The sequence below is a fragment of the Anabrus simplex genome, chromosome 2 (assembly GCF_040414725.1).
Source record: "Anabrus simplex isolate iqAnaSimp1 chromosome 2, ASM4041472v1, whole genome shotgun sequence".
In the NCBI taxonomy this organism is placed as follows: Eukaryota; Metazoa; Arthropoda; class Insecta; order Orthoptera; family Tettigoniidae; genus Anabrus; species Anabrus simplex.
The window spans coordinates 165330808-165344881 of record NC_090266.1 but is presented as its reverse complement, the minus strand read 5'-3'; the positions used below and the strand labels follow the sequence as shown (position 1 = coordinate 165344881).

The 14074-nt window shown below is 40.9% G+C and overlaps 1 protein-coding gene across 1 annotated transcript in view; it reads left to right on the top strand.

Moving 5' to 3' along the window:
• The window catches only part of LOC136862721 (cadherin-like and PC-esterase domain-containing protein 1), a 1291344-nt gene that overhangs the window by 460248 nt on the left and 817022 nt on the right, over window positions 1–14074 (top strand). The window contains exon 3 of the mRNA XM_067138943.2: window positions 8049–8196. Coding sequence (XP_066995044.2) covers window positions 8049–8196 — 148 coding nt within the window. The remainder of the gene's footprint in view (window positions 1–8048; window positions 8197–14074) is intronic.

Below are 14074 nucleotides of genomic sequence, written 5' to 3'. Positions count from 1 at the left end.
ATTCCGAATGGCATTGACGGCAACAATCCATTGTACCATTGTCACTGATTTTATACACACGTTATACACACAATATTGGGTGTGAAATTATTGTTCTGATCACCTAACTTCATGTTAAAATATGCCATGTACAGGCTATTTATAAATGGCGTAATATTTCGCTTCTGGTCTTTAATTGTATACTGGTCACATATATAACAGAAAGAGTTGGGATAGTTCACACATTTTCGCCTGACCCGATTTGTTTATGACTGACAAAAATTATTGTGGCCTGGATGAATACGAGAAGAAAGAGCTCTTTTAATGAACACTGACTCAGTAGCCTGTATGTCTAAGGCTGCAACTGCATTTAAGGCTATCTATTTCCACCTCATTCGTTTCACGTGTTTAGTCCATGCTATTCCCGAACATCACTGACACCTGCCATTTTGGCGTGACACACGTTCTCAGATTCTCCTCTCAGACTACGGAGAAACGCGATCTTGGCTTTTTGGCCTTGTCTGGCATTTCACACGCGCGAACTGAAACTGTTCTAATTGTTCATCCGGTGTTCCTGTGTGATTACCTACTCCCCTCCAAAACAGAGCACATACAATATTTTCTCTCAAACATGTCCATACCTGCATTCCATACAACCAAACCTCATTTACAACAACGAAGCTCCATTAGCATAAATATGAGACGGACTTGCGACAAATCTGCGCATGATGCGAAACAACTGGTACTACTTTTTACATAAGGACACTAAATGTAACGTACATCACATACAATATTACTTTTGCTGGAAAACCTTCGCAGGCCGGTGAAATCTATGAATAAAACATTGTTACATCATCTAAGTTTATTGAATAGTTGGATCCATTCCTACTTCATTAACTTATGATCAGTTATCAATACGGATAAAAATGGAATTTATCACATATAAAAAGTAGGCTGCACAATGAAACCTGAATTTCAATAGCGCACAAAGATTATTCTCGAAGTGAGTTTCGTACAGACATGTGTGAATTGCAAAAGTGTTCCAAAATCCTTTATTGACCATGAAAGGTAAAATAGTTAATTTTGAACAAACGAAAATGTACATAATTACGTCACTTTAGTCTGTGGTGCATAAGTCGTTCAAGATGCAAAGTACAGTATGCTACAAGGTAGGAAATTCTGAGTTAAAATACCGCACATTCCTCGATAAGTACTGCTATCGCCAAGTTTCTGATGAATCTACACTTCGAAAGGGATACCGTTTTCTCACGAGTCAGGTTCCGTTGGCGATTCGGAAGTAGGCCTTGTACACTGAAAATGATTGTTCGACATCGCAGGAGTCTACTGGAGCATGCTTAAGTAAATGGATGTGTCTGGGAGTAATGTATTTTGTAGGTTTTCGCGACTCTCAGCAATCTGAGTTTCTCTCAAGAACTGAATTAAACCTTTTCACCTACTGACCCGCGAACAGTATTCACTTTATTTTTCACATCACAGATGACGTCTATCGATTCAATGAGCGATAGTCGTCAAGTTTTCATCTTCTCAATATTTTCAGGAATCCAGCCGAAGTTAGGTTTGATGTACGCAACATTATATGCAACTTTAGCATTCTACAAGAGCTTTTGAGTATCCCTCACCGATACGATTGACTTAGGAGGGACAGAATGAACAACAGAGTTATCATCTTGAATATATTCATTGTAGAAATTAACTGCATTTATCCAAATGCCCCAGTCGTGTTAATATGGGTTGTGGCTTGTGGTAGTTCATACCGATAAGTCTGCACACGCAAGGGCGCCTTCCTGGTTGAAGAGACAAGTTCATTAATTCGTACCTCTTTTGCAACTCGGGAATAGCATGGACTAAACACGTGATATGAATGAGGTGTAAACAGAATACCTGAAGTGCAGTTGCAGCCTTCGACACATAGGCTACTGAGCCAGGGTTCATTTAAAGAACTCCTTCTTCTCGTATTCACCCAGCCACGATATTTTTAGTCAGTCATGAAAAAATCCGGTAATTCTTGCGTGATATGTGAGTCCTATAACTCTGATGACAATGATATACGGTTTTGATGTGCTGTCCTAACTCCTCCTTCCCACAGCCAAATTTGCAATGTATCGGCCCAAAACATCGGTGGTTTCGTCCATCGCATTTCCGTTCTAATGGATTCCTCAGCCTTATTGTAGCAGGCATCACGATATCCCTTCCGAAGTGTAGATTGATCAGGAACTTGGCGACAGCAGTTCTTACCGAGGAAAGTGCGGTATTTTGACTCCTGATTTTGTTCCATAGTATGTTTCCTGCGATCATCGCTACTCCAGAGAGAAATTTTGTCTTAGTCTGGGTAGTATAGGAGAAATAGAAAAAGAAACACACACACTAGAAATGTTTTATTTAAAGCCTTAACTTTGTGTTGCATAGTTAAAGCTAATGACAACTTGGTCACTACATGATTACAAATTAATTTTGAAAGGGTGATCTATTTTAACAGGACAAATTATGTTTGTTACATAGAAATAAAATCATTGATTGTTTGGAAAACTGACAAGGTAATTAAACCAATGACACAAAAAGGACAAACCACTTCTCATAGAGACATACACTAGAGTCAAAAAGATAAGCTACCTGTTAAAAATATCCAATTCTTATTATTTATTTGGCAGCAGATTAGTGATATCCCAAAATAAATATTTTAAATAAAAATTCAAACTTAAATTTAAAATCTGTCTGGTCTAGTCCACTATGGTAATAGAGTAGACGATACAGCCAGCGAATCTGTGCCGAGTGTTGGGCGGCGAGAAATAAATCGACTCTCTGAGAGGACCAACGGCTTTCGGCCGATGAGTTCTTATGTGGGGTGATGGTCCCCTCAGTGCAGGGAAATGATACTGGAACACATTAAGCAGCATCTGCCCCCAGGTTAGGGGCGGCTGTAGAAGGTGTCAGCACTCCATGTTGGCGGCCTCATCACCAGCTGGCAGCAGTTGCAAGTCCGGCACCAAAGCTAAATGGTTAGCATGCCAGCCTTTGGTCCAGAGGGTCCCGGGTTCGATTCCCGGCTGGTTCGAGGATTTTAACCTTAATTGGTTAGTTCCAATGGCTCGGGGGCTGGGTGCGTGTGACGTATTCAGCATTAGAAATCATCCTAGGTAGGGCCCTCATCTTCATATACATGCATGTCGCCTAATAGGCCGTCTACGAGGAAAAGACCCACATCAGGCCTCTCCAGAGGCCATATGCCGTTATTAGCAGTTCTAAAATACCCGTGGAAGTGGCGAACCGATCATTTAAAAAAGAGGGGCTGAAATGAGTGCGAATATGGTGTGGCCTCTGTAAATGCTAGTGCGCAGTTTTTCAGATGGTGGGGGAGCTGCGAGAAGTGGGCGACCAGTATCACATGATATCCAAATCAGAACAGTCAACATTCTAACCCTGACGGACAGACCGAGGAGTTTGTGAAAGAAAAGGACGTAGCCATCCTTGGTTTTAGTGAAATAGGCTGGAGAGGAACTGGGGAAAGAAAACTGAAGGAAGGATACGGGCTATTTTACATTGGAGGACAGGATGTAATAAAAAAGTAGAAATGATCATTAGAAAAGGATATGGATTATGCGGAGGAGGTGAAGATGAATGACAGAATTATCATAGCAAGTATACAGTTTGAGACAGGAACATGAGATCTTATCCAAGTGTATGCTCCACTAACTGGAAATAAAGACGAGAATCCAGAGCAATTCCTTGAAGAAGAGGAGAAATACCGTACATTGAAGACAAGGAAGTAATTACAATCGTAGATCCGAATACAAAAGTGGGAGGGTAAGAGATTATGGGGTTGTATGGATATTGCAACAAGAATCAAGAATACCATATTTTAATGGACTTTTGCCAGAGGAACCAATTAACCAATTCTGATATGACATATTTGGCACATATTTTGAATTTTTAGTTACATATTTCCACACTTATTACATAGGTTAATAGTACAACAAAATCCAGACTCTAGTAATCTCCTTTGTCTGTTCCCAATTACCCGAGGTCCGCATTTAGTATGAATTAGCCTACCACAGTTTTACGACCAGATGGCTTTTCTGACCCTAAACGTATGTAGAGTGTAATGATTAAATTTACCAGAGCATTAGTCATAGGGAAAATTAACTGACTAATATTCTTTTCTGCCACAATGCAGTTTCTTACAACTTCGTCATTCCTAACACTACCGGGCCTCGACACGTACAGTAGAGTCCCGCTAATCGGAACTAACTTGAACTCGGGCCTGATCGGGTTCGGAAAATTTTCGGATTAACAGAATTCTTCCCAAATTTACAATTTACAATTGCGCCACAACTACGAGATTTTCGTGTAATAACCAAACAAGAATATGTGACTCTGTAGAGAGAAGTAACTAGCGATTTATGTCAGTGGAGCGTTGGATTTTCTTCACTTTTGTGTAACCAAACAATGTGAAAGCCGATTAACTTTGTTACCATATTTCACTTCGATTGTCGGGCTGAGTGGTTCAGACAATTAAGGCGCTGGCCTTCTGATCCCAACTTGGCAGGTTCGATCCTGGTATTTGAAGGTGTTCCAACACGTCAGCCTCGCGTCGGTAGATTTACTGACACGTTAAAAGAAATCTTGTGGCACTAAATTTTGACACCTCGGAGTCTCCCAAAACCGTACAAGTAGATAGTGGGACGTGAAACCGAAAAATTAATTAATTTCGTGCATGAATAATAAAAATACATATACATTTCCTTCAGAAATGCGTACTGTTATGTGCCAACTCTTTCACAGCCCCCTTCTGTGTTACCTGAAAGGGATTTTTGAGCCAGGCCAGGGACCTCTCAGCCGGCCCAAGGACATGACGCGGCCTCGTCTTGTATTGTTCTCTTAGTTTGCTTTCCCCGTGCAACTTCTGGAACATGATACGAGAAAGTTCCGTCTCCGACCGAGCCCCGAAGATTCTAGTAATCCATCATAATGATATAAAAAGGAGGTTGGCGTCGAAGAGTCAGACAGTAGTTGAATTTGGATGGCAGAATTGCAGGCTGTCGTCAGTGTTGATGTGGTGGGTGCCCCTCCGAAGTCAGTACCAGGGTATCGTCGTGTTGAAGTGTTGTTGGAGAACTAAGTGTGTACTACCGTGGATTGGAGATCGATACGGAGTCAGTTTGTGGAACAGGTGATATAAGTAGGATTGGTAATGTGTTAATTGGTGTTATGTGGTCTCTGCTTTCTTAGTTGTCAGTGTTGAGTAGCTCACTCTGTGGAGTGGCCACGTGATTGACATTGGGTGATTGTGTGAGTGGGGGTCTTTCTCTGGAGTTGAGAAAAGGTACAGTCGACGTGCATTATGGTGGCCATCATCCCTGTGTTCAAACCTGTCTGCATGCAGCTGTTGAGTGAGGCGAATGAGCGTGCGCAGCGAAAGTGAAAGATGAAGCCTGTCAATAATGATTGAAGCCCGTAGCAGGTAGGCTACCCAGATGGAGCCTTGCTAATTGGGTCATCCTGATTTAAATTAGATAGATAAAACAGGCCGTGTTTTATTCATAACAATATCTTCATTACAGCTCGGACGGTAGAGGAGTGGCTTTCTGAGCCCAACTTGGTAGGTTCTATCCTGGCTCAGTCAGGTGGAATTTGAAGGTGAGACGAAATTCTTCGAAGTTTTGAATGGCCATTTTGTGGAGTTCCTCAACTGATGCTTTATCACTTACGATGATAAGAGTGCCATCACTAAAGGCTAGCATCATTAGAGGCCTTACACCTAGTAGTCTAACAGCTTATAACCACATATGGAAGTTATCCTTTCCTCGAAGAGCTTTTTGAGTGTGAAATCTGCCACAGTATTTTATGGGGTGGGTGAAATGGAGACCCCTGCATAATCCCCTCTTCTTAGAACGATAACACTGGTGTTCTTAACATTAATCGTACATCTTGTCGTACTGTTCTCTTACAGTGCTACGATGTTGGTGAGCCTGGCACGTACTGGGAGACGATTCTTAATTCCTGCTCAAATGGGCATGACCGATATCTTCTAATGCTTTTCAAAATGCAAAGACAATTGTTGCATTCTTTTTCTGTGCCTCTGTGGCTTATAAGAATAAATTCCAAGACTGAAGTGTTAATGAGAGTTCCGGGTGAGCTAGTGAATTCACCGCTACCCCCGCCCTATTACCTGGTATTCATTAAATGCACTTAGCTCACGGAGACGCTTATGACGAACTGTTTAAATTATCCGGCGAATAGAAAGTAATCGGACGCCAGTTGGTGATCACTGAGGTTTCTTGATTTAGAAATCAGCACGATAGTGGCTTGTAGGAAGCATGATGTTGAATGTAGAGTTTGTATCATTCTGGATACTAAGTACGTGGTCGGGACTTGGGAAGGTGTCTACCCCCATGTCTTTTGCTGCGGCTGCCATTTCTTCCATAGTAACCTTCAGAAAGTAAGTTTCATCTATACACAAAAATTGATCTGACCCTACTTTTGACTTTTTTTATATCTCGTTCCAGGTAATAGTGAAGCGTGAGGAAGACATTTAAAGTCTACCTAACTAACCTAACTAAGCCCATGGCACTACATCCCTGAAGGGCATTCGCCTACAAAGCGACCGCTGCTCATCCCGAAGACCTGCAGATTACGAGCTGGCGTGTGGTCAGCACGACGAATCCTATCGGTCGTTATTCTTGGCTTTCAAGACCGGGGCCGCTATCTCACCGTCAGCTAGCTCCTCAATTCTAATCACCTAGGCTGAGTGGACCTCAAGCCACCCCTCACATCCAGGGAAAATCCCTGACCTGGCTAGAAATCGAACCCGGGTCCTCCGGGTAAGAGGCAGGCACGCTTCCCCTACCTACAAAATTATAATTGTATTTACGTAGATTTTCCTGAGAATAGTAGCTCTAGCTTGTGGCATTTTACAATTAACAATAACGAGGGTAAATATAAGGCACATACCAGAAAATAGAACAGCGTTTCCGTTTGTGAATGCTACAGGTTGTTTACTAGTGGGCCTTTATCCTTTTAGCTTAGTTGTTCTAGAGATTTGTCTTTCACAATGTTTGTAGCTTTCTTTTTCCCCATTGCAGGTAAACTTGTTTCCGTTCTAAATGGAATCTCAGGCGGATTACGACTTCCTGGTCAAATTTAGTTTTGCTCTTACTGCTACTTTGACGGATTTCTTCGCTGGACTCTTCGTAGCATCAAGAATTTCAGTCGTGGAATCCAATACACGTAAATGAATGGCTCTCTCACCCACATATAGCTCTTCAGGTGTTCTCACGTAGACAGAGTAAAACTTCGAACCAGACCTCATATTACGGTAAAAATCCTCGACCTGGCTGGGAATGGAATTGGGGTCCCCGGGTAAAATATATTGATAGATGAATGGATAGATAGATAGATAGATAGATAGATAGATAGATAGATACCGGTAAATGTCTTTATTGGCGTAGTTAAGTCCATTACACTTTCTCTTACACTAAAGTAATTATTGTGCTTTAGAATCATGATTAATGCTATCGTAATTAATGCTGAATGAAGTAAAGTTACTCTAACACAATTAAAATATGTTATACATACTCAGATAGACGATTGTAAAATTAATAACAGAGTAATAGCTAGTAATAATATTGTAACAACACCATCAATGAAAGACGAGAACTGCACAATTCACTCGTATCCTTCTGTACCGCTTAACGCTCGGTTAAATGACACTGGTTGGTATTCCTCTGACGACGTCTGATAAACGGTTCCATTCCCGTACGTCAGACCCACAGAGCGAGTTGATATATGTGGCAGTTCGATGATGAGTAATTATCAGTTTTTCTTCGCCCTGTGAAAGGAAAATGTAGAAAACTGCACTTACCACAGTTCTTCAGCGAAAATGTTGGACTGTAATATCATCTGGCCCTAAGCTTTAGAATTATGTTCTTTAATAGACCTCGTACAAATTCATTAAATGGTATGTGGAAATGGATAATTAACTGCATTGTGGTAAGTCTAAATAGATTCTAGGCAGAAATGTAATCATTTTTGATTCTTCGGCCATGTTTCAGATTGAGAATGAGCAGCTAACACGGAAGGCGCGACTTGTAGCTCATGTCAGGGGTTATCCACCACTGCTACACCGGGAGCTTGCTTTCTATAGCCGCATGCTTCAAGCACGGGGATTTAACATCGCTACTGATGCTGAAAACTCAACAGGCAAGTTGTTCCCTTGTTAACTTGTGTAATATTGTCTAGTTCCTTGGCTGAATGATCAGTGACATTCGATTACCGTTCTATTCCTGGCCGGGTCGGGAATTTTAGCTGCATCTAGTTAATTCTTCTGACTGTGTGTTAGAGTTCATCTTACAACACACATCTTTATTTACCCACAGTAAAAAACTTCACACTACCAGTCAGCATAGAAAGACGCAATAATGATTACATCCCTCCGTGTTGGTTTGGCATCAGGGAAGGCGTCTGGCGTTAAAACTGGACTTAATAGCGCTGACCCCAAATATTTGGAAGAAGAAGAACGTTTTTCTGTATAATATTGCCATTGATTCACGATTATATTTTCAATAACGTTGTACAAGAAACTAAGTAAAAAATAACCGTCAAGTTACCGCGCAATTTGGCAACGAGGATTGGGTCACGTATCTGTGAGCTTGTATTCGGGAAAGAGTGGATTCGAACCTGACACTCGGCAGTTCTGAATATGGTTTCGCGTGGTTTCCCATTTACTTCAATTAAGGCCATGGACGGTTTCTTCACAGTCCTATTCCTGTCTTATCCCATCGTCGCCATCAGACCTGTCTGAGCGGGTGCGAAGTAAAACCGGTAGAAAAACACCGTAACTTTATGGAAAATTATTCGATCAATAGGCTTATGCCAAACTATGTTCAAAATATCATTTTTATTTATTATTATATTATTATATTTGCCTTTATTTGTAGTGGCAAAGTTAGGACTCATGGTCCTCTCTTACACTTAACCACACTTCATTAACCTTGTACATCTGAGAGCAATATTCATAATCTTATCTTAAAACTACAATTACAAACTATGAAAAAAATAACATAAACTCTATAAATACTTTATTCATGTCTTAAAACTATCGTTACAAATTAAAAGTTGAATGACACAAAATACCATAAGCACAGTAAACGTACATTCATACACACATTCACTCTACCAGATTCATTCAGCCTGGCGTCACACATCGAGGAGATGCTCACGGCAAGACAACTTGAAGGAATTTAAGGATTTTATGGCTCTAATGTTGTGGGGGAGAGAATTTCATATTCTAGCTCCATTTGCAACAAAGGAACGGCTAAATGCTGCTGACCTGCTGAGAGGGATAGCAAGTGTACTGCCGGAGCGTGTGTTATGCTGGTGGAAAGAGGATAGGAAATTGAGTTGTGAAGATAAGAAGTATGGGATATTCTCTTTTAGTACTCGAAAGATTAATACTGCCACGTGGCGGTTTCTATATTGTTCAAATTTCAGAAGGGAAAGTTGTCGATAATAAAGGATAATATGAACATCATAGCGTAAGGAAAAGATAAATCTAATACATGAGTTCATATACTGAGTCCTCGGACAGAAATTTGGTTGGTTCGCGAACGCATCCACCATCAGATGTAGTAGATTTTTATTTTTACCCTCCGACACATATAGGTCTTATGGCGATGGTGGGATAGGACAGGACTAGGAGTGGAAATGAATCGACTGTGGACTTCATTAAAGTACACGCCCGGCATTTGCCTGGCGTACTACGGAAAACTATCTTGAGGGCCGCCGACAGTGGGATCGAATCCACTACACCCCGAATGCAACCTGACAGCTAAGAGACACAAAACCACTCAGCCACTTGCTCTATTTGTTGTAGAAAGGTCAGAGATCGCTGGAGAGGCGTACTCAGGAAGTAAGGAGTACAAGTGTTTACTATTGCTTTCGTCTCTGAAGCAGAAGGTCCTTTATATTGTACCGTACCCAGGGGTAAATACCCTCTAGGACGATGCCTCCATTCCTGTAAGAACATCCGACTAACTCAGGGTTGGGCAGAGTGTGGGTAGGTTGTCGGTTGGGTCAGGATAAAAAGTCGAAGTTCTACTCTAAATATCAATCAATGACAGGAAATGGAGGTATAACACGAATGAGAAACAGTCATAGGGGGTAAGATGGATTTATTGATAAATATCCCCGATCATACCCCAAGAAAACAATTAAATCAAGAAAAATAATTTGTAAGAAAATGAACTCCAAATATTAGAAATAAGTCGAAATTAGAACGTTACTTGAATGATAATACCAAATTTGACATCAAAATCAAGTTCAACAAAGAACACTTATATACATCAAGACTGAGCTTCTTATAATAGTCCAATGTTTATAATTTATGGCAACAAGTGTACGCAAACACTGACATGTGGTATTTCCGTATGGAGTTTCACACTATCGCATCCCAACGATACGGTTTCCAAAGTTAAGTTAATCCCGAGAGTCGCCGAAATTACAATTAAATAAAAGTTACATTATAAAGAAAAGTTACGACGGAAAGGAAAATAATTAAGACGCAATGGACGCTATGTAAGTTATGCAAAATACTAGGGGCATATCCTACACTGTATTTACAACAATTCAAATAATCAAACTACACACATCTATATACATCGGACATCGAGTAAAGTCTTAAATGCTACACAGATTCTAATGTGAAACCCGATTCACTGCAAAAGATCTAGATAGAACTAGATAAACCATCAATACTTCAGCACTCGGGCTGTTCCCTTTTAAAACAACGAGACAAGGTATACAATTACAAATAACAATGTAAAACATCATCCTGTAAGGGAAAAACATATAAATAAACCTTGATACCATGAAGAAAGCAATGGGCAACATTGCCTCCTTCTGCTGCGTTTGAACGCTCAACAGCGCGGGCATCCGTCATGTACTTCCGGGTAGATTACGAGCTGAAAAGAAATGTTGAACTCCACTATGCTAAAGATTGGATTTTGTCTCCCGAGGCAGCCACAAGGAAATACTGTCTCCTTCACACCTACAGATAAACACAGGCCAAAAATCATCTTGCCATTAGATAACGCCTTTCATCGGCTACACGAAAACTCACGTATATTCATTCCTTCTTAGTATGCTTGGGCCATTTAACAACGTCAGACTCAATAGTCTGGAATTAACACTGTCCATTCTGATCACAATATACACTCAGAAGACACTAGGCAGGCACACACATCTGCACAATACATTTTATCTCGTCAGGCATTCAATCAGCCTGCACCAATACATTATAATTCAGCATGCAATCTTTATCTCTTTATTTCTCATGAATCCCATTGGCCTTCCACATTATGAGACGCAGTTCGTGTCCTTTGCAGACCATCAGGCAAACAGAATCCAACTTAACTTCAAAGATCTTATTTTGACAACGACGTTCTGTAGCTCTTTCAATCGCTTCTGTAAAACCATGCATCATGCAGAATAGCTATACCTGTCTCTCTGAATAACCGAAATAAAATGAACTAACACGTGTTTAACGTTGTATAAAGATGAACCTGTCAATCTAGCCCTTCTAGCATATATTTAAGGAAAACTCGGAATATCCTATGCTAAGTAGCATGCATAAATAAACAACAACTAATCCTATCAATCCCTCATTCTCCCAAACATCTACTCATAAAGCAAAATGAAAATAAAATAAACATGCATTATTGTCGTATCCGAAACTATCATAATAACAAAATTAAACAAATACATGCCGTCAGGCTTACTTTACATGAAGTTATAAATCCTATGTACACTGCCCTAGTACCTTAACATAATTTACATATCATGCCATAAATAACACATGCGCCTTAACTGAATCGACGACCCTCGAGATACCAGGATAGCAGCTTACATCCCCGCTAATTGAGGGATTTATTCCATGTTAATCACAGCATTAACATGTGGGAAAGCACTTCCTTCTTCTGCAGGCGTATCCATCATCTTGCTGGAAAAAAATTCAGTGGAAACACAGAGGACTTTAGTTGACAATATCTTCACTGCTTAATGCTACGAGCCGAAATACCCTTTCTCTTTACAAGATCAGCTAAGCACACTGATATATTTTTAATACACACTTCACTTAAAGGGTAAAAATACAGTTTGAAAAGCAGCACACGGTTCGTTACGGAAGTTCCACGCGAAAACGCGCCCGTCGCGAAGTAGTGAAACAATAGCACGTTCCCACTACACTTGTTACACAGCGGTCACTAAACACCGTCTTTATCGATTGAAAGTAAACTTTGCTAAAATTATACTATTCCATTTATTCAAGTACATTAAAATCTTCCAACTGCACAATTTAAAGTATCATTGAGAACCAGTTACTGTTACTGGAATAACACCACGTTAACCACGATCACCAATCAGAGTTTGTGCTTCCGCACTATCCAAGCATTTAACACAGAGTGACGCTCTCCAGAGCTTGGGTTACTGAGGAGGCTTCGGTGACGCCATTAATACTGGGGTTCCCGGGTGTCTGAACCAACCACTCATCAGAAAATTCGTCGTATATGCTGACACAATACTTATTGTAATATATTTAAAAAACACAGCTCAAACACTAGTAAATCTCTTCCACCAATTTTTATATTACATTTCCAAATATATCTGACTTCTAAAACTGTGGAAAACCGATTACCTACAGAAACTGACTTTAGCACCTTAGCACGTTGGTCACTCTGGAATTAAGATTTGGCGCGGTGTGGCCTCCATGTTTCCCAAGTCCTTAATTTCCATTGGCTGAAATATATTGCTTGGTCAGCATCTAATACACGTGTCGATCCTGGCCCGCGCTTGGTTACACCATCATTTCTCACGGTCATACGGAAATATGAAGCAATATCCAGCGACTCACTGTCTTGCTCAACATCCGGTATCAACTATCTTGGGATACGATGCTTTAACATGTTAGACTGTAACTTTTATGAATAAATTTTACATATTGGGTCAAATAATATTCTAATTATTATTATGGGCCGGCAGGATACGGCTCATCCCTCTCTTACCCAGGGAAAAAAATGAATATGGAGTATTTTTTTCTTAATGTATTATTTGACTATTTATTATTATCATCCGGATATATGCAATCCCTTTCCTTTAGTACTATTTTCCGTCTCGCAAATTTGTATTCTCTTCCCATAGTCTATCATTATCTTGGCGGATGTTGTAGTAGATATCAAGTAACGCGTGAAAACGTCGCTGCACACCACCACACTCTTCACAGTCTTCTTCCTCTGAATAATTATTTCTTTCCATCTGCGCGAAGTTGACATTCTCCGGGTTTTCTTCATGGTCATCTGCTTCCACCATCACGGGTTCATCATTCGGGTTTTCCTCTTCTTCTCCATCATCTTCACTCTCATCTTCTGCCATCTCTCCTTCTTCTTCTTCTCCTTCTGGGATGTCATCTATTCTAATTTGTCCTCTGGGATAATAAATTTTGAGTTCGAGGCATTGAAAACTTTCTCCGTTGATCCGTCTAAGCTACAAACTTTGTAGGAATTACACTGACTGACAGAGCAAATGCAACACCAAGAATGAGTGGTTCGAAAGGGATGAAAGTTGGGGAAAAAACAGAGACGGCACGGACGAATAACTGATGTTTATTTCAAACCGATATGCAAGTTACACAATGCGCACGGCATCGACTCAGTAGGATGTAGGACCACCGCGAGCGGCGATGCACGCAGAAACACGTCGAGGTACAGAGTCACTAAGAGTGCGGATGGTGTCCTGAGGGATGGTTCTCCATTCTCTGTCAACCATTTGCCACAGTTGGTCGTCCGTACGAGGCTGGGGCAGAGTTTGCAAACAGCGTCCAATGAGATCCCACACGTGTTCGATTGGTGAGAGATCCGGAGAGTACGCTGGCCACGGAAGCATCTGTACACCTCGTAGAGCCTGTTGGGAGATGCGAGCAGTGTGTGGGCGGGCATTATCCTGCTGAAACAGAGCATTGGGCAGCCCCTGAAGGTACGGGAGTGCCACCGGCCGCAGCACATGCTGCACGTAGCGGTGGGCATTTAAC